The 27,298-nt window shown below is 50.6% G+C and overlaps 2 protein-coding genes, 1 non-coding gene and 1 pseudogene across 5 annotated transcripts; 2 read left to right on the top strand and 2 right to left on the bottom strand.

Moving 5' to 3' along the window:
* The first annotated feature begins 1,350 nt into the window (after window positions 1-1,350).
* On the top strand, window positions 1,351-12,396 carry MAN2C1 (mannosidase alpha class 2C member 1). 2 transcript variants are annotated; one of them, XM_054565402.1, is made up of 26 exons: window positions 1,351-1,592; window positions 1,858-1,983; window positions 2,390-2,513; window positions 3,493-3,563; window positions 4,626-4,803; window positions 5,091-5,280; window positions 6,349-6,455; window positions 6,642-6,752; window positions 7,094-7,186; window positions 7,316-7,432; window positions 7,655-7,750; window positions 7,855-8,000; window positions 8,379-8,502; window positions 8,837-8,958; window positions 9,081-9,166; window positions 9,290-9,445; window positions 9,651-9,748; window positions 9,918-10,012; window positions 10,221-10,325; window positions 10,423-10,579; window positions 10,673-10,816; window positions 11,174-11,283; window positions 11,377-11,456; window positions 11,559-11,707; window positions 11,792-11,901; window positions 11,995-12,396. In XM_054565402.1, the coding sequence occupies exons 1-26, from the start codon at window positions 1,492-1,494 to the stop codon at window positions 12,128-12,130; spliced, it is 3,132 nt and encodes a 1,043-aa protein (XP_054421377.1). In that variant the 5' UTR covers window positions 1,351-1,491; the 3' UTR covers window positions 12,131-12,396. The 2 variants fall into 2 exon arrangements, with proteins under 2 accessions (XP_054421377.1, XP_054421386.1); XM_054565411.1 differs by having other exon boundaries at window positions 9,638-9,748; window positions 9,880-10,012.
* Window positions 12,397-12,877: 481 nt separating this feature from the next.
* Window positions 12,878-18,660, bottom strand: NEIL1 (nei like DNA glycosylase 1). Of its 2 annotated transcripts, none has more exons than XM_054586146.1 (10): window positions 18,566-18,660; window positions 17,259-17,715; window positions 15,188-15,307; window positions 15,039-15,102; window positions 14,650-14,749; window positions 14,152-14,279; window positions 13,749-13,776; window positions 13,508-13,569; window positions 13,158-13,323; window positions 12,878-13,012 (listed from the first exon to the last, which is right to left on the bottom strand). In XM_054586146.1, exons 1-10 carry the CDS (start codon window positions 18,597-18,599, stop codon window positions 12,942-12,944), a joined length of 1,230 nt encoding a protein of 409 aa, XP_054442121.1. In that variant the 5' UTR covers window positions 18,600-18,660; the 3' UTR covers window positions 12,878-12,941. The 2 variants fall into 2 exon arrangements, with proteins under 2 accessions (XP_054442121.1, XP_054442171.1); XM_054586196.1 differs by lacking the exon at window positions 18,566-18,660 and adding an exon at window positions 18,275-18,351.
* An 899-nt stretch (window positions 18,661-19,559) lies between these two features.
* Window positions 19,560-20,364, top strand: LOC129080519 (small nuclear ribonucleoprotein-associated protein B'-like; annotated as a pseudogene).
* A 929-nt stretch (window positions 20,365-21,293) lies between these two features.
* LOC129064316 (U4 spliceosomal RNA) lies at window positions 21,294-21,433 on the bottom strand. The gene has a single exon (XR_008528435.1). It is a non-coding gene; the product is annotated as a U4 spliceosomal RNA (small nuclear RNA).
* Between the last annotated feature and the right edge of the window lie 5,865 nt (window positions 21,434-27,298).

Genomic DNA, 27,298 nt, shown 5'->3' with positions numbered 1-27,298 from the left:
TATTCCAAATTTTTGGAGCAGCATACTTAATTCTTTCAGTGTATTTTCTCCTCATATTTTAACTATTTGCAAATATGTGATATTTGGTAAGTTGTCTAGCTACATAGTTTGTATTTCTCTATATATTTTTTCTTATCCTTATTGGAAATGAGAGTGAACAACTTAAATACCAAACCAGTATTTGAAAAATGTGTATAAGGTGTGTGGTATATAATTGGGGTTGGGAGGGAGAAAATTTGGTATATTTCATTACTAACTGCAAATGGAATATGAATATATATAAAACTTTTTTAATTACATAAATTTAAACTGGTAGAGACACTTAAACATGAATGATTAGGATTTTTGTATGTGGTCAGCCTGAGCTAACGGTGGATTTTCCTCCAGAATCAGTGAAATCCCTCCAGAAATCAGGGAAAGTAATCAATGTTTTCGGTGGTTTTGTTTGCTTTTTATCCATGCCCCCTCATCCCCCACCAAAAAAAAAACAAACAAATTTTTGATCTCTGGACTTTCAAAACACACGGTAAACCTCTGACACTTTGTTTGTGTGTGTGGAAACGGGGGTGACATGACTGTGAACCCAGAAATGGAGGGTGGGAAAAGAGCCTTGTGGGAGGAGGTTCTAGGGTGAAGCTGGGGCAGTGTGTGACTTGGAGATGGAGTGATACATACTGACGGGAGGCGAGATCTTCAGGTTTTCCCAAGAATAACTCAGCTATTCCCCTCTGCATTTGAAATGTAAATATGATCTGGTTAGTATCTCTATTAAAATATGAGGGTTAATGCTGTGTATATATTTTTTTTCTTACTAATGATTTTATAGACAAGAACTCTGGCAATCCTAGGAGGAAAAGAAGTAACGTGAAAATGAAATCAGAGGTGTCTCTGGCATTATGGCTTCTCTGAACTCTTCAGTCCTGTGTGGTGGATTACAGTATTTTATTAGGATCTTGAACATTATTACTAACATGCCATCTCCAGAATTTCTGGTGATGACCAACAGCTAACCATAAACAAAATATGTAGTAGAGGAAGCTGAGGTTACTGGGGTGCAAAGCCCTCCCTAATGAACGTGCTATTCCTTACACCCCAGCTCTCAAGTTTTCAAGGGAGCCAGAGGTCTGGCTGGTACTGGAGGGCCGGGGGCTTCGCACTTGCTGCTGAGGCTGAGTGATCTGCTTCTGCCGTGCCTAATGGCCCCCTTTCTGTCCCGGAACTTTTCAAAGAACGTAAACGTCAAACTTGCCCTTTTATTTAGGGATTTGCCAAGTGGTCCGCCAGACCGGAAGAGGTAGAGAAGAGCCCCGGAAGCGCTTCTTTTAGTGCCCTGCTCGAAGTTCGGAGCACCTGGGCTTCCGGAAGCCGCAGTGTTACAAGAAAAGCATCCCGCGGCTGCAAGGCACATTTTGGACTCTGGAACGTTTGATTCCGGTCCACGCTCCACGCTCGCGGCGCCCAAGAACTGGGAAGAGTACTGGGCCTGCGGCAATGGCGGCTGCGCCGTTTCTGAAGCACTGGCGCACTACACTGGAGCGGGTGGAAAAATTTGTGTCGCCACTCTACTCTACCGACTGTAACCTCCGCGGCAGGTGTGGCCCCCCTCGCTCAGGGCCCTGGCTGGCCGCTTCCGTGGGCCTCAGCCTTCCTTTCTAGGGGTAAACGCAAGCTGCGGCCACCCAGACTGAGAGATAAAAGTACCCGCCCTCCGCAGACAGTGTGGGCCTGGGGAAGAAGGTCGGGGAGGCTGTGTTGTGGGGCAGCCCTCTGGTGGGCCGTGGGGCCGCGTGTCCCACCCGCTGGTGGGTGGGAAGAAAGCTGGCCCCCAGCGCGAGCCCACCGGCCCCTCCTGTTCAGGCTCTTCGGGGACACCTGTCCGGTGGCCGCGCTCTCTAGTTTCCTGACGCCTGAGAGACTTTCCTTCCAGGAGGCAATCCAGCAGGACTTCCGCCCTGCGCAGGTCGGCGACAGCTTCGGACCCACGTGGGTAATACCCAGAGGGAGGGTGGGACCGGCAGGCCAAAGGGAAGGTACCCCTCTGGTCCGGTTCACTCCGAATGCCACACCTCCATTGTAGGCCCTCTGCCTTAGACAGTACTTGGGGCAGAGCAGCACTCTCTGCTGGAAACATCTCCCTGGTGCCTTAGTATGGAAGAGTTAATTTTCCCATTTCTCCCAGTCCATGGACTCTCCTTAAGAAAGGCATTTGTCAAGAATGGATCACAGACCCCTGAATCCTCTGCCTCTTTCCATCACTTTGTTGCACATACCTTGCTCCTTTATTGTCAATCAGATACATAGAGAAAGCCTCAAGCTCCTACTGATCCTTAATCCAAGGAAGTACTATTTCAAAAGGATAGGGCTTCCACCCTGAATGGCTTTCTTGCAGGTGGTGGACCTGTTGGTTCCGGGTGGAGCTGACCATCCCGGAATCATGGGTGGATCAGGAGGTTCACCTCCGCTGGGAAAGTGATGGAGAAGGCCTGGTATGGCGTGATGGGGAACCGGTTCAGGTAAGGAGCCTTTAAGGACAGACGTGGCCGCATTTCAGCTCTGATCTCTGGAGAAGCCATAGCTGAGTGGCTCTGCCTGCAGGATAGTATCAGGACTTCAGGATGGGGGGCAGGGTTTGCTATTTGGGCCCATGTGCTTGGGTTTCTCTCACACTAGTTAAGTTAAATGGATGGCTTTTGAGTTGCAACATAATTAGTGCTAAACCAACCCCACCACTGCCTGCCCATCTCATTCTTGGATGAAAATAGTTATTTTCAAATAGTTCTGAATAATATAAAATAAAATTTTAAGTCCTTTTTCCCTGAAGTAATGGATCTCTTCCTACTCCCCCATCCCAATTCTCCAGATATAACTAACCGCTATTAAATGTCTTGTTTATGCAACTAAGAATGTCTTAATAATCCTATTTGGGTCTTTATAACCATTTACAGTTTAGGAAGCTGAGATAAGTAGAGGTTAGTTCACCTGTTAAGTTCACCCAGCCTTCCTTCCAATTGGATTTTCAGCCTCAGGGTTGTATTGTTGTCCTACCTGTATGGCAAAGCCCTCCCTCCCTCCAGTGGCTTAGCAGATGTCTCCTGAATGCTGTCTCTGGGCCATGCCCTATTTTAAGCACTGGCAGTATAGCAAGGGATGAGACAAACCTGCTCCTGACTTTATAGAATTTCCCTTAACATACTTATTCAGGGGTACAGAGGCCACCAGAAGCCACACCCAGGTCTCCTGATGCCTGCCCAGGACCCTTCCCATAAAACCAGGGGCTTTTCTGCTGGTGCCATTTCATGGTCTTGGTGCTGACTGCCATGGGGGTTGGGCCACCTGCTACCAGGGGTCCCTGATTTATCATTCTTGGCCTTTCCTAGGAAAGAGAAGCCAAAGCTGGAGATCAGGTGGAGGGTCTTGGACTCCCTTAGTTTATACTTTACCTGAACTATCCAAAAATCTCAGGCCCTGTCTCTTTCACTCCACTTATACCAGGGTTTGACCAAAGAAGGGGATAAGACCAGCTATGTCCTGACTGATAGGCTGGGGGAAGGAGACCCCCGGAGGTGAGTGAGTCCCTGTGCTCTGGTTGACCAAGGCTGTGCAAGAGGGGACACTAGAGCGGGAGGACACATTAGTGGGAGCTAAGGCCCGGAATGATCTTAAAAACATACCCACCTCCACTACAACCATCCACTACAAACATACAAAAGTTTGTTTTTTAAAAACTGGATTTTTTTTTCCTGGCTATAAAAATATTTGTCTTCTTGTAAATATGGATTTCCCATCATACCATCACCTAAAGAAGACCATTATTTGCATGTCAGCACTCATCTCAGGAATTCTTCCAGGTGTAGTTGTTACTAGTTGAGATTATATTTGTTTGATATTTTGTGTCCTGCGTTTTTTCATTCCATATTATAAAATGGATATTTATGACACCATTAAAAACTTTTTCTTAGGCATTATATGCTATAATATATATTGAACACTGTATGTCTAATGCTTCTAGACACTGGGACTGCAATGTGAGTAATGTGGTCCTCTACAGCAAGGGGATTCGTGCATACTTACATGATTACAAAACTGATAAGGGCTCTGAGAGAAAAATTGGGAGCTTAATCTAAGAACTCTGTTCCAGACTTAGGAGGGGGTAGGAGGAGGGTCAGGGAGGTCTTCTCCAAGGAAATCGTGTTTGCTCCCTCAAGACTGAGTAGGACAGCACTGCAGCCCAATATGCTGCTCCAAAGAATAGCCCACCCTGTGCTGGCTGATGGGTCTTCACTCTGGGAGATCCAAGCCAGTTTTTAATATAAAAAGACAGTTCTGAGACCAAGGAGCTGCTTTGGAAAGGCAGCTTTGGGAACAAAAGGCTAAACAGTAACATGATTCACACAGTTTCAGACTGATCTGCTTAGCTCTCGCCAACCATAATAGAGCTCTCATTATCACCACATGGGTTCAGGTTGGTGCATCTACTGTGACCCTCTTCACACAAACTCGACATATGGGATTGTGGAGGTGAATGGAGCGGGATCATCTGGATTCCCCCTTAGTCTTCCCTCCCAAGCCAAGCCTAGAGGTCTCTGCCAATCCCTTGGCCTGAGACTTCCTTTCCACATTTGTAGCCTGATCCTGTATGTGGAAGTTGCCTGCAATGGCCTCCTGGGGGCCGGGAAGGGCACCATGATTGCAGCCCCAGACCCAGAGAAGATGTTCCAGGTGAGCAGGGCCGAGCTGGCCGTGTTCCACCGAGACATCCACAAGCTCCTGGTGGATCTGGAGCTGTTGTTGGGCGTCGCCAAGGTACTTGATACCCCTACCCTATCTTGTCGCTCTAGAACTCCAGGCAGGTTGATTCTTGAGTCAGATAATTGGGACTCTGGGAATGCACAGTAGGGAGAGGGTTTCTGCCTGCTCGAGAGTTGATGTAAAGGGGAGAGGGGAAACAGTGCTGAGCAGGGGGACTTTAAGGGTTAAAGAGTTGGAGATAGGGAAGAGCTTTGTTCAGAACCCGTGGGAGATCAGCCAGGGCCTAGTTCTGGAGACTGGCTTGCTTGAGATGAAGATTAAGAGGCAGAACCCTGCTGCAGGGCCTTGGGGAAGACAACCAGCGCAGCTTCCAGGCCCTGTACACAGCCAACCAGATTGTGAACGTTTGCGACCCTGCTGAGCCTGAAACCTTCCCAGTGGCCCAGGACCTGGCCTCCAGGTTCTTTGACCAACGTGGAGGTGAAAGCCAACACACCATCCATGCCATGGGGCACTGCCACATTGATACAGGTAGGGGGGCAGTTGGCCGGGTTGGCTAGGAGATGTAGGAGTGACCTTGAAGCCCTGGCTGTGCCCTGGAAACACTGTGATCCTCAGCAAGTTCTTTCCCCTTTTGGGCTTCAGTCTTCTCCATTTTGTAAAATGGGGCAAGGGCACTGGACTGTGGGCTTTGCTAGGTGTAGCTTCATTTATTCTTTCAACGAATTCTGATGCCCCATGTGAACCCGTGCTAGATATTGGAGGGTAAGATTATAGAGACCGATGATCACAAAATAGACACAGTTGAGATCATGATGGAGGGAGACACTTAACCCAGCTGGGTAGAGGGAATTCATGAGAGGCTTAGGAGAGGAGGTGACCGTGAGCTGAGTGAAAATGAGTGAGTTTGATAGGGTGCCCAAGTCGTCAGAGAGGAATGATGTGGAAGTAATAGAGATGGGGGCTCAGGCACAGGGGAGATTAACTGGGGAGAGTCAGGGGTTCGGTTCGGAACATCATGAATTTGCAGTGTCTGAGGCTTATGGGAGGAAATGCACATTTTAACAAACTCCCCACGGTGTTGATTCTGATGCAACTGAAGTTTCTGGAACACAGAACAAGGACTTTCTCTGCTTTGCCAAGATATGAGGTAGAGGGTGGGGTCTCTGGCTGGTAAGGAAGGAACTGAGGCCTAGAAGTCAGGAAAGGCTATAGTGCTCCATGTCGGATGGCCAACCAGGCAAGGTTCATGGGGAGCCTTGGGGAGCTATGCCCTCTGTTCTGAGATACCCGTCAGTGTGTGTTAGGGATAGGGTTAACTTGCTGCTCTTTAAAGGGTTGTCTTTCTGGGGGTGTCTAAACCTCTGGGGCCTTCATTTCCTGACCTGTAAAGTTGACCTGATAGCCCTAGTGCCCTCCGTGTCCCACACTCTACTCCCACCTAGTAGGAGTGGTAGCTCAGGAGGGATATCCCAGGACTTTTCAAGGAAAGGAGAGCTAAGAAGACCCTAGAGGTCCAGGCTGGGCCTGGTCAGGGCGCTGGGGGACAGGGGCAAGGCTGGAGATCTGGGGACCTTGCTGTTCTTTTTCCCCATCTAGCCTGGCTTTGGCCCTTCAAGGAGACCGTGCGGAAATGTGCCCGGAGTTGGGTAACAGCCGTGCAGCTCATGGAGCGGAACCCTGAGTTCATCTTTGTCTGCTCCCAGGTCAGAGGGACAGCCGTGTGGGGACACCAGAAGTCCAGTAGGTCCAAGAGTGAGGTTCTAAGGACCTCCCCAGCCTGTGGGACAGGGCTTTTCCCTCCCTTCAGCTGCTCACTGGATCCCAGATTCTGGGACCTGGCTGGGGTTCTTGTCACTCCTGGCACAGCTCCTGCCCCATCTGCCTCCCAGGCGCAGCAGCTCGAATGGGTAAAGAACCACTACCCTGGCCTGTATGCCCGGCTCCAGGAGTTTGCCTGCCATGGGCAGTTTGTGCCTGTAGGGGGCACCTGGGTGGAGATGGTAAGTGCAGCCTGTGCACCATCAACCTAGGGCTTCCCTCCTCAGTTTTCTTCAGGTCCTTCACAACCCGTCCGTAGCAGTGCTTATTAGTCCCTGTAATTCCAAGTCCTGGGACTTGAAGTGGGTGAAGGGTCTCAAGCAAGGTGATGGGCTGTTTGCATGATCCAGCCCAGAAACTCCCCCTCCAACAGATAGATGGGTCTGAAACCAGGAGATACACATCCCTGGGTGGTAGCCATAACCCGTGGGTCAGAGCCATGGCTTCTCCTGATGGGGCGGGGTTGGCCTGAGCTCCCATCTCTTCCCCATCTGGTGCTGATCCCCGCTTCCCTCACTGCCAGGATGGGAACATTCCCAGTGGAGAGGCCATGGTGAGGCAGTTCCTACAGGGCCAGAACTTCTTCCTGCAGGAGTTTGGGAAGATGTGCTCTGAGGTAAGCTGGGAGTTGCTATCCCTTCAGGCAGATTGGGCTAGAGCTTGACATGGAGAGATGAGGGGCTGAGGCTGGGGCCACTCTGCCAAGAGCCCTAGTTCTCATGCCCCAGAGGCCCTTTTCCTGCAGTTTTGGCTGCCAGACACATTTGGCTACTCAGCACAGCTTCCTCAGATCATGCGCAGCTGTGGCATCAGGCACTTCCTGACTCAGAAACTGAGCTGGAACTTGGTGAACTCCTTCCCGGTGAGGAGACCCCAGGGTGTCACATTAGAGTGGGTCTGGGTACCACCTGGCCCATTCATCTCTCCACAGGCTTATTTAGAGGTCCTGGGCAAACCACCCAACCCCCACCCAGAGAGGGTGTGCCTCCTCCAAGGGCACACTAGGGGCAGGGCAGGCGCGGAATGCCCAGCTCTGCCTCAGCCCTGACACTAGCCTCTCTCCTCTGCTTCTTCCTGCCTGCAGCACCATACCTTTTTCTGGGAAGGGCTGGATGGCTCCCGTGTGCTGGCTCACTTCCCACCTGGTGACTCATATGGGATGGAGGGCAGTGTAGAGGAGGTGAGAGGGTTCCTAGTGACCGAGATGGGGCCAGGGAGGTAGGTTGGAGAGGCTGGGTGTCCTGTCCTAGGTTGATCCATGCTGACCTGTCCCTGCCTGTCCAGGTACTAAAGACCGTGGCCAAAAACCGGGACAAAGGACGGACCAACCACAGTGCCTTCCTCTTCGGCTTTGGGGATGGGGGCGGTGGCCCCACCCAGAACATGGTGGACCGCTTGAAGCGGTTGTACAATACAGATGGGCTGCCCAGGTCAGGCCTGGCCCACTGACAACCCTCACTGAACTGCTCAATTAGAACTGCCTTTTCTTTAGCCCTTCTTTCTAGTCAAACATTTGACCCCACCCATCCACTGGGCCTGTCCTGCTTCAACCCTGGACTGTGGGTTCCTTCCAACTTCTACCTTGGGGGTGAGGTAGGGTGAAAGCTGAGGGTGGGAAGGAGCTTAAACTCACCAGAGAGAGAAACTCTCCTGAGGGTTCCAGAGCTGGTTTTGTGTAGACAGCATTCTGGGGGCAGCTCCTTTCTTTAGGGACTGGATCTCTCGTCTCTCCTAGTATGGGTGACGGGTAAGCCAGATGGGCCCTCCCCCGCCAAGTCTGGGGGACCCAGGCTTGCAGTCTCCCTCAGGGTGCAGCTGTCTTCTCCGAGGCGACTCTTTTCGGCGCTGGAGAGCGACTCAGAGCGGCTGTGCACATGGGTTGGGGAGCTCTTCCTGGAGCTGCATAATGGCACCTACACCACCCATGCCCAGGTCAGGGGCTACTCACCGAGCTGAGCAGGGAGAGTGTGCTCATGCTCTTTAGAGGGCCAGTGAAAGAAACAGGACAGAGCCCACCCAGGTCTGAGGGAGGAGGCTTGTGCTCCAATGAGTTGAGAGAAGTGCAAGAGCCGGGTCAATCAGGAGCCTGGCGGAGGCTTGCGCTGAGGGTGGGAGGCATTTGGGATATGTCACCCACAAGAGGCTTTATCCAGGAGGTCCTAGGGAGCCACCAGGTGTTCTGAACCATGGAAGGCTTTGGAAGGTGTTCTGGGATACTTGAGCAGGTTCTAGACTCACCCTCCTTGCCTTGCTGGCCCGGGCTCAGATCAAGAAGGGGAACCGGGAGTGTGAGCGCATCCTGCACGACGTGGAGCTGCTCAGCAGCCTGGCCCTGGTCCGCAGCGCCCAGTTCCTGTACCCAGCAGCCCAGCTGCAGGGCCTCTGGAGGTCAGCCTGGGTCTGCCCATCACCCCACCTGACTCCACCCAGAGACCCCTGTGGCTGCCCCTCCCAGCCTTCCTTCTTCCCACCCTCCTGCCTTTCCCCATCTCTGCCCTTGACCCCTGCAGGCTCCTGCTCCTGAACCAGTTCCATGATGTGGTGACTGGAAGCTGCATTCAGCTGGTGGCAGAGGAAGCCATGTGCCACTATGAAGGTTAGGCTGAGAACAGTCCCACTGTTCTTTCAATACCCAGGGCTGAGCCCAGAGTGTCACCTAAATGACCCTCAGTTCATCCCTGACCCATTGCCCACTCGTGACCAATCAGTTTCTCCTCAGATATCCGTTCCCATGGCAACAAACTACTCAATGCTGCAGCTGTAGCCCTGTGTGCTGGAGAACCAGGTCCTGAGGGCCTCCTCATTGTCAACACACTACCCTGGAAGCGGACTGAAGTTTTGGCCCTGCCCAGACCTGGGGGGGCCCACAGCCTAGGTACGGGGGCAGAGCGGGGGCGGCGGGGGGTTCTGCTGCAACAGGAGGAGAGGAGGCCAGACCAAGGGTCAGGAACACTCCCCTGGGGGGTCTCTGCTCTGGGGTGCCCCAGGCTGGAGAGTAGCATTAGTAGTATCCCCACATCCCAGAGAGAGGCCCCTGGAAGTTCAGAGAGGCTGCACTGATGCCCAGGCCTCATCTCCAGCCCTGGTGACAGTGCCCAGCATGGGTTATGCTCCCGCTCCTGCCCCCACCTCACCGCAGCCCCTGCTGCCCCAGCAGCCTGTGTGTGTTGTGCAAGAGGTGAGTGCTGGCGTGTCCAGGTAGGTCAGGGCTGTCATGGAACATCCTTAACAACATGGGGGTTCTGAGCTCCCCAAACTGGAGCAAGTGGTGAGATGGAGCTGGGGTGGGAGGCTGTTGGTTGTGGGAAGCGACTGCCAACTCAGTGTCAAGGCCCCCTTCTGCCAAGACTGACGGTTCTGTGACTCTGGACAATGGAATCATCCGGGTGAAGCTGGACCCGACTGGCCGCCTATCATCCCTGGTGCTGGTGGCCTCTGGCAGGTGCCAAACCCCCACTGCCTTCTCCCAGGATCTGGCAGGTGGATCCCAGAACTTGTTCCTTCTGTCCTCTGGCCACAGCAGCCCACCTGTGGCACTGGGCTGGGGAAGCCCTTGTCCCCTGGGTCTACCCTGCCACCACCCCACCTTGGGCATCTGGAGAGACCAAGGTCATAACAGTTGTAAAACACCAATTTCCATCTCCTTCCAGAGAGGCTATTGCTGAGGGTGCCGTGGGGAACCAGTTTGTGCTGTTTGATGATGTCCCTCTGTACTGGGATGCGTGGGATGTCATGGATTACCACCTGGAGACACGGTATGGGATGGCAGGGTGTGAGGGGCAGGGCCATACAGGTCTATTGGGCCCTCCATCAACTGGCCCCAGCTCAGCACCTTACACCTCTACCCCCCAGGAAGCCAGTGCTGGGCCAGGCAGGGACTCTGGCCGTGGGCACTGAGGGCGGCATGCGGGGCAGTGCCTGGTTCCTGCTACAGATCAGCCCCAATAGCCGGCTCAGCCAGGAGGTTGTCCTGGATGTTGGTTGCCCCTATGTCCGCTTCCACACTGAGGTAGCATGGGGCTGCCCTTCCCTAGGTGTGGCTGGTAAGGAGGGGCCACCCCAGGCCTGTGTCTTCCTCCGCTCACCTTTGACCCCACCCTAGGTGCACTGGCATGAAGCCCACAAATTCCTGAAGGTGGAGTTCCCTGCCCGTGTGCGGAGCAACCAGGCCACCTATGAGGTCCAGTTCGGGCATTTGCAGCGGCCCACCCACTACAACACCTCTTGGGACTGGGCACGGTTTGAGGTCTGACATGGGTGTCAGGGAGGCGGGTTAGGTTCTCCCTGGCTGGGGAGAAACTAGTCATAATGGAATGGGGTGGTGAGGAGGAGGAACAGTATTTGCTAGTTCCTGATGTGTGCCAGGCATTGCACTAAATTCTTTATGTTTAATTTGATACTCATGCCCATTTGGTGGGCTGAGTACTAATTGTCCCCATTTCACAAATGGGGAGCTGAGGCATAGATGGTTTGGGTGATGTGTTCACGGCCTTCTATTGTGAGAGCTGGCATTCAGTCCTGGGGTCCCAGAGCTTGCCTTTACTCCAGTGACTGGAGGAAAAGGAAAAAGGGACACCAAGTGGGTCTGGAATGTGTCCTCCAGGTGTGGGCCCACCGCTGGATGGACCTGTCAGAACACGGTTTTGGGCTGGCCCTGCTCAATGACTGCAAGTATGGTGCATCAGTTCGGAACAGCGTCCTTAGCCTCTCGCTGTGAGTGGTGTGCCCGCCAGACCTGGGGCCAGCATTGGGGTAGGTCTTCCAGGGCCAAAACTCTAGCCTGGCTCATTTTCACCTTCCCCACAGCCTGCGGGCTCCAAAGGCCCCCGATGCCACTGCTGACATGGGGCGCCATGAGTTCACATATGCGCTGATGCCGCACATGGGTGAGTGCTGCCTCGCCCCTTCTCTGCTTTTCGGGGGCGGGGAGCTGCCCTGTGGCCCTACCCTCTTTTTACATCATGCATTCCTTTCTGGCCCTTGCCCAGGCTCCTTCCAGGATGCTGGTGTTATCCAAGCAGCCTACAGCCTCAACTTCCCGCTGCTGGTGCTTCCCACCCCAGGCCGGGCACCTGTGTCTGCCTGGAGCGCTTTCACTGTGTCCTCCCCTGCAGTGGTGCTAGAGACAGTTAAGAAGGTAATGCAAGGAGCGGGGTGGGGCAGAGTAGGGTAAGGGCTGCTTCCGACCTTGTCCCCACCCACTGTCCCCTTCTCTCCCCAGGCAGAAACCAATCCCGAGGGCCGCGTGCTGGTGCTCAGGCTGTACGAGGCCCATGGCAGCCACGTGGACTGCTGGCTACACACTTCGCTGCCAGTTCAGGAGGCCATCCTGTGAGTATGGTGTGGGGTGAGGGTGGGAGTCCTGCCCTCATGGGGTCCTCAAGGGGTCCTCATGGGGTCCTCATGGCTCCTCCTGTTCTGCAGCTGCGACCTCCTGGAGCACCAAGACCCTGCTGGCCACCTGCCCCTTAGGGATGCCCGCCTGAAGCTTACCTTTTCTCCCTTCCAAGTGCAGTCTCTGTTGCTAGTGCTGCAACCTCCTCCTGAACTGAGTCCCTAAGGGTGGAGACTATTTGTGGAAAGTTTTGGGGGCTGCCTTCTTGGCCCGAAGCAAGGATGTGTGGCCTCTTGAGCAATAAATCCTTGTCTCAGGAACCCAGCTAGTAACTCCTGCTGTCTCCCCTTAGGGCCCATCTTCTCCATTTGTGGGGAGAAGGCTTTTCCCCAGGGATTTTCCCCAGGGGCAAAATCTAAGGCAGCCTGTGTGTACAGGGTCTGGGTTGTAGCCCCTATGAGAGTGAAGATATGATGACGACAAGATAAGAGAACAGGAGGTAAGAAGCTCCTCCCTATGTCAGCAGGCAGGGCCTGGGGCTGGGTGGGTCCCAGCTAGCCCCACTAGGAAGGGAGCATTGCCTAGTTGGGGCCAGGCTGGGGGGTATAGCCACGGGCCCTGAAGAATCCTGGACCGGAGGCGCTATGGAGCCTAGCCTGGGGCCAGGTTCTCTGCACCACCCATGGGGGCCTGTCCCTGCAGACACAGGCTGTCCTCTGACAGTCAGGGCCTTGAGGCTCGGTTTGTCTTGCTGGGGAGGTAGCCCTCTTGTACTGAGGACCAGGAAACAGGCCCCCCTAACTTGGGCATCCTAGTCCCAAGAAGTTTATCAATTTATATATATATATATTTAAAAATACAGCATTTTTCATGTGGTCTTAAGAAATGGGGACGGTGAGATGGAATTTAAAAATCATAGTTGTGTAGGGAACAACCACAGGACCACACGCATCCAGCCCCCTTCAGCTACTCTCTGCTTCTAGGAAGCCATACAGGCCCCAGATCCAGGGCAAGGCAGCAGGAAGGCATAATGCAGCTAAGAGGCTGAAGTCCCCTGGGGCTCCAAAGATGGGGTGTCAGTCTTGATCTTTTGGGGTCTGCAGCAGCCTAGGGGGAGGACAGGTGAGGTTCCAGCTCAGACCCCAGGTTCAGGACTGCCCCGGCAGCCTTCCCCCCACCTTTGTCCACCTGTAACTACTGCCCATGCTGTCATCCTTTCCTTCGGGAAAGCCCCTCTTGGAGGACAGCCTACCGGAGTTTGCCCATCGCCCCTTCCTCTTTCCTTTCTCAGTGACTGGGAGGACTTTTGGGTCCTGTTGGAGGCTGGTCCCCTCTGGCTGCTGGGCTGCAGTTTGCTCAGGAAGGCCTCTTCGTGCTCTTCGTGACCTGGAAGGAGCCTTGTTTGGGGGTGGAGGGTCCTGGGTGGAGGAGACACAGGTTCCTGACGTGCTCACAGCAGTTCAGAGGTTGGTTGGGGGCCCACCATCCACCCCCCACCCCCATTCCCCTACCCCGCTATAGTCAATGGAAGGCAGCTGCCCAAAAGCCAGCCCTGGGGAAGTGCGGCCAGTGCAGGCAGGAGTTAGGAGCAGGGAGTCATACCTCCCTTCTGTCCTTGGAACTCTGCTGTGATCCCTTGGATTTCTTCTTATGGGACATGCCCCCTGAAGGACACTGATGCTGGAGTTACAAGGTCCTACGGCCTTGGGTGCTTTCTCCAGACTCCCACTTTCCCACTCTGGGGTGATTCCCAGGGTTGGAATGGGGACTGGGGTCAGCTGCAACCCTTGCAGACAACTTGCCCATTCTGTTCTTTTAGCTTATTATATTAGGAGTAGCTTACCTCTGGGTGCTAAAGGTCCAGGATCCCCCTAAAATGGAACAGGGAGAATTCAGTAATCAGCCTGGCTGGGACAGGGGTCATTTTCCTTGGAGAGGCAGGACTCAAAACCTCTTTCCAGATCAGTGTGGTTCCTCCTCTGCAAAGCCCCTCTGACTGCCCACTCCCTGCCTGGTCAGAGCCAACATCAAAGCCACACTGCCTTGGCCTGCTCTACTACCTGATAGCCTGGGACTTACAGGAGGGGAGGGGCATGGCATAGGGAAGGCTTAGACCCTCAGGGACAGTGTGACAACTGGGGACCTAGACACAGACCCCATCTCCTGCCCACCTGTGACCTCAGGTCTCTACCACACACACACCTCTTTGGGATCTCAGTATTCTATGTGAGCATTAGGACCCAAACCTGGAACCAGATGGTGCGGCCGTGCCGGTCCCGCAAGGAGCTCATGCCCGCCATGCAGTAGCACTGCAGCCAGGCTCGAAAGGCTGCAAAGTCCTCCTCCCCACTCTTCTGCCCGTAGCCCTTGCCCCCTGTGGACAGAGGAGCCAGGCAGAGGTCAGTCTCAGGCTGGAAGGATGGGGAGCTTGAGGGACTGAGTCAGAGACCAAGGCTCTCCCTTCTCTAGCTGTGTGACCTCAGGCTGGTGCCTTTCCCACTCTGGGCCATGGCTTGCCCATCCTGGAGAGGGGTTAACAATCCTTGTACTGCCTGTCTCGTAGGCATCTTGCCGAGGACGTAGACACCTGACAAGTGAGGAGGCCTGGTCCATTTAACAACTGTGTCTATAAACTTTCATTCCCCAGGCAGGGAACTAGGCCCAGAGAGGGGCAGCAGCTGTCCTGGGGTTATACAGTATGCCAAAGCAGAGGTAGTTGGTCATCTTTGCCCAGCAGGCCTTACCTAGCTGGACCACTTCTTTGGGCACTGAGTGGCATAGCTCCAGCAGATCTGGGTTCTGCAGCTTGGCTCTGATCTTCTGGCTCAGGGTCAGTTCCGGGCTCTGGAGAGAAGGCAGGGACAGGGTCTGGCTGTCAGCCTGCCATAAGGGCACTCAGAGGATGGCTGACCCCACCAGGAGCAGACTTTCTCTGAGGTTGGCAGGACTAGAGCTCATTCATCCTCCTCCTACCCAAGAGTGTGCACACACATGCACACATACATTGTAGAGAAGGAAAAACAAACTAAGGGCCTGTTTGGGTGACAGTGGAGATACGGAGATACCTGACTCAGCCCATACCCTGTCAGCCCTGGCTGATGTGTGAGTATACCTCCCTCCCCTGCACCCTCACCAGCCTGTGCTGCTTCAGCGCCTCTAGAACAGTGCGGGCCTTCTCAAAGGGGGGTATCTTCAGCCTGCAGTGGGGTGGAGGGAGCCATGCTAAGCAATGGGTACTATGGGCACCCAGCCTACCCTCCTGCCCATGGCCTGCCTGCTAACCTGTAGAGAATCTCTGCCCGCAGGTAGTTGCCAATGCCATTGAAGAACCGCTGGTCCAGGAGGGCCTCGCATATGGGCCGGTCGAAGACCTTGTCCGCGAGGTTTTGTAACACATTCTCCCTGGAGGGACATGGCCTGAGCACATGAGCCCCACTCTGCCCTTTCATCCTTTCCCCCTCTCCACTCCCAACACACACCTTGCCATAGGATGGCATAGAGGAGCTGGGAGAACCTATTCCTATATTCAAAGGAAAGGAAATTAGGAGTCCTAGTTTCCCATTCCCCAGCCCAGTGCTATTTTGGCAGTGGGAACCTCAGTTTTCCTAGTCCGTTAAATGAGAACAACAATATGGGGTTTTAATTCACTATAAAAGGTGGAAAATTACAATCAAGAGCAACAAGTTCAAGGGGACGCACGTGAGTCTGTATCTGTTGTGTGTATGTCGCCACAGTACCTCAAACTCCAGACATTTTTGAGAGCAAGGTGATCACCAGGACCTCAGATATGCCTGCAGTCTGGAGATCCCTGTCCAGGACTTTGGGATGGTTAAATATGAAGAGTTGACATTGAAGGGTCTGTTCTTCTCAAGACGTGAAGATTTTAAGGAGGCTAGTACTAGCTCTGTGCAGCAAGTGTGCGGGAGCAAGTCCTGGCTACTGAGGGCCCAGCAGCCCCTGCCCCACCTCCAAGCATCATGGATCTCTCACCACTGTGAAGAGGAAATGCATCTTTGTGGGAAAGGATCATGGCAAAACTGACTCAGTGGTGGGCCTGAGGAGCCTAGGAAATGGGGGACCAGAATACAGGACTTTTGGGTAAAAGAGTGGAAGGTTGGCCTGGGTGGCTAGCTCCCTGAAGGGAGCAGATCCCCACAGTCTCCCCAGCTATAGGATCAAGAAAACACTGAGATGTTCATTGTTTGAGAGTAACTTCAGCGCCAGCTGGAACAGTTAACCTGTGGCATGACTCCCCAGGAGTGGTGAGGTTGAGGCATCTAGGACCACAGATGTTTCCTGCAGGTGCACTTTGGGGTCATGCCTGAGAAGGCCAGGAGTCAGCTGCCTTCTGTGGCACCAGACATGGCCTGACCCACCACAGTGGGCAGTACATCTCCTAAGGACAAAGTGAAGGTGGGCTGTCCCTAAGGAAGGGAGGATCCACCAAACGTGCTCCAGATCTTTGCACCTGTGATTCTGGTCAGTCAGTTTGAATGCTTTTCTTCCAGATCTTTGCATGGCTGGCTCTCAGGCAGGCCTCAGCTCAAATGTCACCTCCTGGAGTGGCCTTTCCTAATGCCCCACCCCCACCCCTCCACTCCCTGGCCAAGTAATTCTCTCCCTCTTGGATTTTTCAGGAATGTGTGTGTGTCTATGTGAATTCATCTAGTTTGTTTCCTTGACCCCCTCCCCATGCCCTGCCTGAACTTCAGCTCTATGGGAGCTGGGACAATATCCATCTTGATCACTGCTGTACCTCCAACACCTAGAACCGGGTCTGGCACAAAGCAGACACTCATAGACATTTCCTGTTTAGAGGAAGGGAGGTGACTGACCCTGTGCCATCTTATGTGACATGCAACACATCCAGGTAGGGCTGTTACCCACCTACCCCCCACAGGCAGAAGACAAAGGAAACCATGGGACACAAACCAGTGGGTGGGCAAACGTGGGAGACTACACGACCTGACTCGGAAACCACATCATTAAGCAGTCCCTGCCCCACCACCTTGAAACACTTCCTTCTCAGCCACCCTTCTTTCATGTTGTTAAAGCCTCTTTTCCTTTCTTCTTAGCCTCCTGAGGGTACCTAGAAGCAGTGTGGGGTGCTGATCCAGACTCAGTTCACAGTAACTGGCTATGTCTTCAGGGCACCACTTGCTGCCACCTCCCATAACAATTTTAGTTTTCCACATCCATTAGCTCTGGGAGCTGTCCCCAGGGAAGTCTAGAGAGGAAGGGACTGGGCTCAGAAGGGGCTGGGATTGACACTTAAGTGGCCAACGAGGCACTAACAGAGTCAAGCCCAGAGCCCAGGCCTGTGCTCATCACACCTGGGGCCAGCTCTACCTACCTGAACTGCTGGTACTCCAGCAAGACACATGGCCCACGGCCTGGCTGCCACTTGCCTCCGATGTCCCAGTGCCCGAAGCGGCGGATGTCCACGAAGCAGAGGACAAGTCTGGGGCCAGGAGGAGCTGTGTAAAAGCGCAGATGGGCATGGGGTGGTAGCGCATTGCTGGGTACCAGCTGGAAGGACCCAGACATACCGAAGTGGAAGATAAGGGCCAGTGGCTCCTGTGGGGGCTGGGCCCCAGGCAGGGGGCTCAGTGTCAGGCGAAGCTCCTTGCCCCGGGCTGAGGCTGAGATGTAATAGGCACTGCTCTCAAAAGGCACCTCAGGGTTGCGGCTGACGGGTGACTTCTCCACACACCCGCCAAACACCAGCCCCTTGCATGCCTTATTCACAAAGTGGCTGGCCAACTGCAGCTCAGGGCCCTCAGGCATTCTGTGCCAGGAGCGGGCAGGCCCTGTGGAGGGAGGAGAACTGCAAGTTGGATCAGGTGTGCACCTTGTGAAGTAGGATTTATCACCCCTATTTTACACAGGAGGACCTGAGGATCAGAGGGGACCCTGGACTGGCAGGTTTTGCAGGAAATTCTCTTGGCCTGGCCACAGCCCTTGGCCCCCACCTGAAAATGCTGGGAAAGCCGGCGGCATTGGGGAGCTCCAGTCTTGTTAACACCTTCCAAGACGGGCTCCCATGAACCCTTGCAGCTTTTTAGAATACAGTCCAGATCCTTCGTGGGCCCACACTGTCATCTGGCTCCTAGGCGCTCCCTCACTCACTAGCTGCAAGCATGCTGCTCTTGCCATCCCCACACCTTTGCCCCTGCTGTCCCCTCAGTCTGGGAACGCTTGAGTTGCCCTCCCTCACCACCCTTCCAAAGTAGCCTCCCCACCTCCCCCAGACTCGTTTTCGTCAAGGCTCTCCCAAATCTGAAATTGTCTTACTATTGTCTACCTCAACCTACACTTCCTCCCCAGTGGAAGCTTGGCTTGTTCACCAGCCTGACATTCAGAACCAACCTCATCCGTTGCCACAATCGCTGAGGGAATGGGCCTGACCCCACTTGGGAGTTGGGAGCTGGGAAAACACACTCAGAGGCTCAGCTGGTAATTAGGACCACTTAGGACCGGAGCCTGGACAGACTGGAGGGGATGCAGGTGTCCCGAGATACGTCTAGGCTGGAGCCAAGGTCCCCGCAGCAGCGAGGGAGGAAGACAGGGTCGCCAATAAGGTCTCCCTGAGATTCAGAACGGAACAGGACACTCCCAGGTCAGCGCCAGGGTCGGAGAACCCACTCCAGCTCTCCCTACCTCTGCCCACTTGACGGGGAAGGGGAGCGTTCATTTTCCCCCTCTCCTCGCCGACGCGGCGGGATCGAAGGCACAGTTGCCGTCGGGCAGAGGGGGAGTTTAGCCAGGATACACCCCGCTTCCTCCTCCCCCACCTTCGCACCGTCCAGGACCTGGCGCCCGAGGACTCCATCTGCGGGACAAAGTCCCGATTCCCAATTCCGGTAAGGGCGGGCACTCCATGGCCCGCTTTCCCCATCCTCACCACTCACCCCTGCTGTCGGTCCTCGGTACACCTTGGTTCCCTTTTTCCCCAAAGCCCCCAAACCCAATCCTCTCTGCAATCTGCGGTACACACCCCCGAGGTCGTCCTCCGCTCCGCCAACCTGCAGCCACGAAGGAGTTAAAGCCGCGGGCGAAGCACGTCGGGAGCTGTGGTTGCTACTCCAGCGCCCGCTGGGAAATGTAGTTCCTCGGGCAGGGGGCAAAGGCCCTCGGCGTGGGGTCCCCGAGCTGCGGCGGTTTGGCGTGTGGGAAGAGCTTTGGAGCAGTCACCTGGCTAGGAGGGTGGCACCGTCGGGATCGGCGGTCAGGTCCGAGGTCCTTTGTCGCAGCTGTCTCTTGCTGCGGAAGTCACTAGGCTAGTGGCAGGGTCGGTACTCCCAAACCTGAAACAGAAGCCAGGTCTCCAAGCAGAGGCTCCTTGCCAGATGTGCAGAGGGAGCACACAGGTGCACTATAAACGAAGGCCCTGGGGACCTGGTGGTGGCCCTAAGTATCAACACACAGTCAAACATAACTTACAAACAGAAACATCTCTACCACCTGTGGGTGAGAAGTGCAGCCAAGTGACAAAAAAAACAGGCGAAGAAGCAGAACCCACATCAGACAGTTTTGTAGGGGACAGTCTCCCTTCAGAGACATTTAGGCTGAGACCTCAGAAGTAGCCATCAAAGACTGGGGACAAGACAACATGCCAGGGGGAATTGGAGGTCTCAAAACCGCCACCGTGACTGCAGGCAAGAGCAGCAAGATGCTGCCGTGCATCAACTATGGGATGAGGTGCATCCTGCAAGACAGTGTGTCTTCATCTGCACCTTCAAGGCTTTCAACAAACATACGAATTTGATCCAATGTAATTGTGATGAATTCAGGAAGATCAAACCGAAGAACTCAAGCAAAAGAGAAAAGCAAAGCAAATCCTCGGTCTTCAGCAGCTTCGAGGGGAGAACCTGGTCCTAGACACAGTAGAGGGACCTCCCAAAGGTACTGGCATTGCCTGAGTGCCACTTGCTGGAACTGCAAGGGGCCCAGGAATGGGCAGGGCTGCTGGCAGAGGAATCCCTAGCTGGTGTTCCCATGCCCCTGGCCCCTGCAGGACTTACTGGGCCAGTCCCTGGGGTTGGTGGGTCATCCCAACAGATGATGACCCTACAAAAAATAGGCATTGTTGCAGCTGCTGTATTGCAGGGGCCTCAACCCAGTACCCGCCTGGCCACGGTGTCCTCTCCCACCTCCAGGCACCATGGTCCCACCTCCTGGTATGAAGCCTCATGGGTCCCCCCGTGGGGATCCCCCTGGACGAGGAACTTCAATGGGCAGGTCCCCTCCAGGAATGCAGACCCCTCTCCCAGGGATTCGAGGACTTCTTTGACCCTTGGCCACAGAGTTACGGAAGTAACTCTACAGAGGTGTGGGCTCAGGTCCCCAGGGCCACGATATCACAGACTTGTTTATTTGTTATGCCTGGAGTCTCACCAGATTGTTTAGTTTCCCTTGTAGGGCTCCCTCCCCAGGGGATGTGCCCACCAAAGCCCTAGACTCATCTTTGCCTTCCTCAGCTCCGTTTCCCAAATGACTTTACATAGTCCTTTTATTTCCTTGTGACCTGTGAAACGAATTTATAATAAACTCTTAATAAGGTATTATAAAAATAAAATAAAGATAACATGCGAGGTGGAAAGGATGACCAATGCAAAGGCCTGGAGGAAGGGGAGCAATTGGCTTATTGAAAGAAGGCCTGTGTGGCTGGAGTGTAGCTGTGAGAGTGCTGGGATGTGAGGACAAACACAAGCACGTTCAGGTCAGGCCTCAGGGACCTCTGTAAGGAGTTTGCATTTCATCCAGTGTGCTTGATCCATAGACATGATTTTTCCCCTTCATACTAGGACTTCTGCCTCATCCCCTCTACATCTATTAATTCATTTGTTTTGGCAGAAGTATTTTAAAGTAAATTAAATTATGGCATTTCATCCCTAAAAGCTCAGCATGCCTCTCTAAAAAGCAATTTTCTACAAAGCCACAATACATTTATCCACAGATTTTCAATCTTTTGACCTCATAGCACGTGTAAACTAATTACTAAAATTCTGTGGCACACCAAAAAGTTTACTTTGTTTTTGCCTATCTGACCAAAAAAAATAGGTATAATTTTTATTCATTCACACCAGACAGCTATTGTTTGTTGGCTGTTGTAATTTTTTTTATTTAACAATCTAAGAGAAAAGAAGTCAGTTCTCCTGACTGAATAGTCGGGTATTGCATGTTGTGAACATTCTTGCAGCACGTCAGTGTGCTACTGCACGCTGGTTGAAAATCTCTGCCTTTATCATACTTAATACATTTAACAATAACTCCTTAATATCATCTAACACCTAGTCCACATTCAAATTAGTCCCCAAAATGTCTTTTATAGCTATTTGTTCAAGGTAGAATCCAATCAAGGACTATATGCCCTTTCTTTCCTCAGTCTTTATAGAGACTGTCAAAAATTGCCAATGCCAACTATGTTTCAAGTTGTCATGGCAGGGTATTGGGGAAAATGTTCACTTAGTAATGATTGCATCTTGGTAAATCTCATTGGCTGCAATACCGCCACTGCACAAAGCTTTTGTGTGTGTATGTGTGTGTGTGTGTGTGTGTGTGTGTGTGTGTGTGTGTGTTTATAATCATTTTTAATCTAGATGAAATCATCATCCCCACCCTCCCATCTCACCCACTTTTCGTTTCCATGATACTGATCTTTCTGATGAGTCCCATCCAGTTGTTCTTTAAGATGCCCCATCACATTCTGGGATTTTCTGAATGTTTCCTCAAACATTCCTCAGACTTGTTCCTCTATCTAGTTTTTCCTGCACACCGGGAATCAGATCCAAAGGATTGGCTGCATGTATTCCAGGATGCTGCTCTGTACTGCAGATTCCATCACATTAAGAGCAGGAGGCACCCAATAGCTGGTTGTCCCACTTTAGTGAGGCTGAAAGTGATCACAGATGAGGCTGTGACAGCCAGACCTCTGTGCAGTAAAGATATATTTTACACCTTCTGACCACTAAGTAATCTATGGAGGTGATACGTGTTTGGTTTGTCACTTTTTGTTTAAATTAAGGTATAATTTACATACAGTAAAATTCACCTTTTAGAATGGAAGTTTTGATAAATACATACACTCATGGAACCATTGCCACAATCAGAAGATAATACATTCCCATCACTGCCCCCCTAAAAAAAGATTTGCCCCTGCACCTTTATAATCAACACCTTCACCCTATGCCCTGGCAATCACTGATCTGCTTTCTTGTCCCTATAGTTTTGCCTTTTCCATAATACCATATAAATGCAATCCTTAGTATGTAGCCATTTGAGTCTGATTTCTCTTTGTGTGTTTTCTTCATTTCTAAATAAATATAAGAAATTTATTTATTGATTAAATAATTATAACAGTGTAATAGTACTCTAGAAGGTTAATTCATGATGGATTAATTAATGCAGATGGATAGATTAATGCAGTCTATCCGTGGAAATGCTTAGAAAGCAAACCATTATGAAATGCTGTGTGTACTTGACACCAGTTTTTAAAATTTTTTTAAATTTTCAATTATTTGATACCTCTTTTTAAAATGTTTTAAATTTTTCAATTACAGTTTACTTTTATTATTATTTTGTATTGACTGCAGGCATACAACTTAGCGGTTTGTTTTATTTAAAAAATTATTTTTCAATTATAGTTGACATACCTCAAGTCTGCTTTCTTTCTCTTAGTATGATGTATTTGAGACCCATCCAGACTGTTATGCTTATCATTCATTCCTTTTCATTGCTGAGTAGTATTCCACTATGTGGTCATATCAGTGTGTTTACTTACTTACCAGCCAAAGGACATTGGGTTGTTTGAGGTGATTGTTTGGCACCACACAAATACTCAGTTTTACATCATATTCACTTTTCACCGTATGACTTCAGCATCCTTGATAATCCTGCCTCAACAAAGTATTTAATTGGGAGTCACAAAATAGTTGATTTCTAATTCTGTCATTCCTTCTATATTAGTTGGACTTTTTCTCTAAAGAAGAGCTTTACTTCATTGACTAGAGCTATTTGGTTATCCTGAAATACTAAAAGGACAGGATAAATTCTGAATTCCTTCCCTTTAATGATCAATTTTCAGACTAAGAATTTAGTGCAATAAAAAGATCCAATGGTGACAAATTAGGATTGATTTGGGGCTTTTGGAGGAAGGGGCAGGGATTTTTTATGGACTCAGATTTTTTTTACATTATATTTTATTGATTATGCTTACAGCTGTCCTGATTTCCCCCCCACCCCCACCCATCATCCCCCACTCAGGCAATCCCCACATCATTGTTCATGTCCATGGGTCATGAATAAAGTTTCATTGGCTATTTCATTTCCTGTACTGTACTTAACATCCCCATGGCTGTTCATTAACTACCTCTCTGTACTTCTTAATCCTCTCACCTCCTCACCCATTCCCCTACACCTTCTTCACATCTAGAAACCATCAAAATGCTCTCCGTATCCGTGATTCTGTCTCTGTTTGTCTTGTTTGCTTAGTTTGTTTTTTAAAAAATATTTTTGTTTATTTTTAGAGAGATGGGAAAAGAGGGATAAACAGAAGGAGAGAAACGTCAATGTGTGAGAGGTACATCAACCAGTTGCCTCTTGTACACCCCCAACACGGGACCTGGCCTGCAACCCAGGCGTGTGCCCTGACTGGGAATCAAACTGGTAACCCTTTGGTTCGCAGACCAGCATTCAATCCACCAAGTCACACAAATCATGGTTTAGTTTGGTTTTTTTAGATTCAATTGCTGATAGATTTGTAAATTTTTTGCCATTTTATTGTTCATAGTTTTGATCTTCTTTTTCTTAAATAAGTCCCTTTAACTTTTCATATAATAATGGTTTGGTGACGATGAACTCCCTCAGTTTTTTCTTGTCTGGGAAGTTCTTTATCTGCCCTTCGATCCTAAATAATAGCTTTGCTGGATAGAACAGTCTTGGCTGTAGGTAGCCTACTTTTCATGACTTTGAATATTTCTTGTCAATCCCTTCTAGCCGGCAAAGTTTCTTTTGAGAAATCAGCTGACAGTCTCATGGGGATGTCCCTGTAGATAACTAACTTCTTTTCCCTCGCTGCTTTTAAGATTCTCTCTTTATTTTTAACCTTTGGCATTTTAAGTATGATGTGTCCTGGAGTGGGCCTCTTTGCATTCATCTTGTTTGGGACTCTGTGTTTCCTGGACTTGCATGTCTATTTCCTTCACCAAGTTAGGGAAGTTTTTCTTTCATTATTTTTTCAAATAGGGTTCTAATTTCTTGCTGTTTCTCTTCTCCATCTGGCACCCGTATGAGGTTGGACCTCTTAAAGTTGTCCCAGAGGCTGCTTATATTATCCTAATTAAGATTTTTTTTCTTCTTCTTCTTGTTCTGATGGTTGTTTTCTGCTTCCTTACATTTCCTATCATTGATTTGATTCTGGGCTTCAACCACTCTACTGTTGTTTCCCTGTAAATTCTTATTTCATTTAAATTAGTGTACCTTTCATTTCCGACTGGATCTATTTTATGCTGTTGAGGTCCTTATGAAGTCCTTTGAGCGGCATTATAACCAGTGTTTCGAACTCTGCATCTGATAGATTGCTTATCTCCATTTCATTCAGCTCTTTTTCTGGAGTTTTGATCTCTTCTTTCATTTGGGCCACATTTCTTGGTCTCCTCGTTTTGGCAGCCTCCCTGTGTTTATTTCTATGTATTAGGTAGAGCTTCCTTGACTCCGTGTCTTGGTAGTGTGGCCTAATGTAGTAGGTGTCCTGTAAGGTCCAGTGGCACAGCCTCCCCTATCACCCAAGCTGGGTACTTGAGGTGCACCCTTCTTGTGGACTGAGTACACCCTTCTCTTATAGTTGAGCCTTGGTTGGTCTTGGCAGATCAATGGGAGGGATTTACCCAGGCCAGTCAGCTTCAAGGACTGGCTGTGACTACTCACCACCATCCTCTGCCCTCCGTGGAGGATCAGCTGTGCAGGGGCAGGGTGCTGGCGCTCCAACGTGATCTGTAGCTGTCCACTGGGTGTACTGGCCCTGGGGTTTCCCAGGTGGTGCAGGCCAAGGTCAGCACCCACCTGTGTTTTTCCCAGGGCTTCCTTCCTGAGCTATAAAGCAATTTGAGATGGCTGCTGCTTGTGCTAGGCTTGGAGATTCCCAGGTGAAGCCAAGCTGTGAATCTAGGCTGGCTGCTGATAGTGCCAGTCCTGGAGCTCAGTAAGGACAGCTGTTGCTTCTTTGATAGGATTTAGGAATCTGTGAAGCATGAGCCAAGACCAAACATTCATATGGAAAGAAGCTAGGGTGGACCTGTAAGTTGGGTGGGACAGAGTCTCTGGGGATCTCCAAGGCGGGTCAAACAGTGTTAGCCAGGTTGAAGGAGTTTCAGATATGGCACCAGCCTGCCAGCCCTGTCAGGGAAGGGTTTAGAAAAGAGACAATGGTCTGCTTACCTTGATGCCAGACACTGCAGTCTCCCCCTGTATACCACGAGTGCTTTTCAAGCTGCTACCCTGGTGCTGGAGTTCAGAGGGAGTGAGTCTTGAGTAAATAAGTCCATGTGTGGCTTCTTCTCAGCGGAACTGCTTGGGGCTCCAGAAGTTTCTTCCACCAACTCAATCCCTGCTGGTTTTTGCAGCAAGAAGTTGTGGAACTTCTGGGCTGTGGAACCCTGGGCTGAGGGGGCCTGGTGTGAGACTGGGACTCCTTGCTCCTGAGGTATCTCTCCCAAATTTTTATCCACCACATGTGGTGACGGACCAGCCTCAGATTTCTTGTTTTACATTCAACATCTTTAAATCCATTGCAGCCCTTATCTCTCCCCCTGCCCTCTTTATTGAAAGAGCACTTTATTAGGCATTGGGGCTATTTTAACATTGAACACAATTCCCGTCCTTAAAAAACTCAGGCTGGTAAAAGAGACAAATAAATAAATACAAAATTACACTGCAGTGTTAACAATAGCAATGAGAGAAGTATATATGGGATTCTGTGATAACATGGAATAGGGAAAGCTACCTGGGAAATGAAGCTAATAGTATACATTTGATGAGACCTAGAACTCTCATGACTTTTTTGTCTGCCCCTTTTTGTGTTTATTCTGTTTCCCATTTTCCTTGCCCTCCTGCGGTCTACTTGAACATTTTTTTAGAATTCCAGTTATGGTATCTAAATTGTTTTTTAGTGCATTACACTGTAGTGTATAGATTTTGGAGTGGTTCCTCCATATACAGCAGGGTCCTCAAATAACTTTCATGCAATGTCATTTCATTATAACATTGATGAGATGCTGTAAGAACTTAACTCTTGGTTATATCAATTAGCTTATGGTAAAACTGGTTTTGTTATATGCCATTTCACTTCAAGTTACAGAACCTATTGACAACGTTGAAGACCTACGTCATACAGAAATCTACATTTTGTCAATTTGAGTGAACTGTAGAAAGCTTACTTCCCTTTACCATCTCCTGTTTATAATAACCTTAACTATTTCCTGTACATACATTGAGATCCACATCCAACATTGTTACAGGTCTTGCCTCAACTGCCAAATATAATTTAAAACATTTGTGAGAAAGGGGAGTCTATTGTATCCCTATTCTTACTCTTTCCAGGATTCTTTCATTTATCATTTCCCTTCTATTTAGAGATCCTCCTTTAGACTTTTTGTTTTTAGGTTAGGTCTGCTGATAACAAATTATATTAGTTATCCTTCATCAGAGCATGTCTTGATTTCCCCTTTCATTCTTGAGTTAATTTTCACTGAATATAGAATTCTGGGTTGATGCTTTTCTTTCAGGGCCTGAAAATGCTGTGCTTCTTCCTCCTGGCCTCTGTGATTTCTGATGAGAAATTCACTGTTACTCTTTTTTTTCTTTAAGATTTTATGCATTTATTTTTAGAGAGAGGGGAGGGGAGGGAGAAAGTGAGGGAGAGAACAACAATGTGTGGTTTCCTCTCAAGTGCGCCCCACCAAGTACCTGGCCTGCAACTCAGGCATGTGCTCTGACTGGGAATCTGACCAGCAAACTTTTGGTTCACATGCAATCCACTGAGCCACACCAGCCACAGCAGAAATTCACCGTTATTCTAATTGTTTTCCCCTTGTAGGTAAGATGTCATTTCTCTCTTGCTGCTTTCATGGTTTTCTTTAGTTTTCAGAAGTTTGATTATGGCATGGATTTTTTTGGTTTTGACCTCTGTGGGGTCTATTCTGCTTCCTAACTCAACTGTTAAAAAACTCCCATATTTCGGAGTTTTGGGGGTGTTTTTTTTAGCCATCATTTCTTTCAATTTTTTGTCCCACCCTCTTTCTCTCCACCTTCTGGGACTTCGTGATAACAGGAATTTTAGATCTTTTATTATAATCCTACAGTTCTCTGAGGTTCTGTTTTGTTTTTGTTTGTTTT

This window comes from Pteronotus mesoamericanus, unplaced genomic scaffold, assembly GCF_021234165.1.
Source record: "Pteronotus mesoamericanus isolate MK-2021 breed Mesoamerican mustached bat unplaced genomic scaffold, CSHL_Meso_final contig_100, whole genome shotgun sequence".
Taxonomy (NCBI): domain Eukaryota; kingdom Metazoa; phylum Chordata; class Mammalia; order Chiroptera; family Mormoopidae; genus Pteronotus; species Pteronotus mesoamericanus.
The sequence above is the reverse complement of the archived record's forward strand: the minus strand, read 5'-3'. Positions and strand labels throughout refer to the sequence as shown.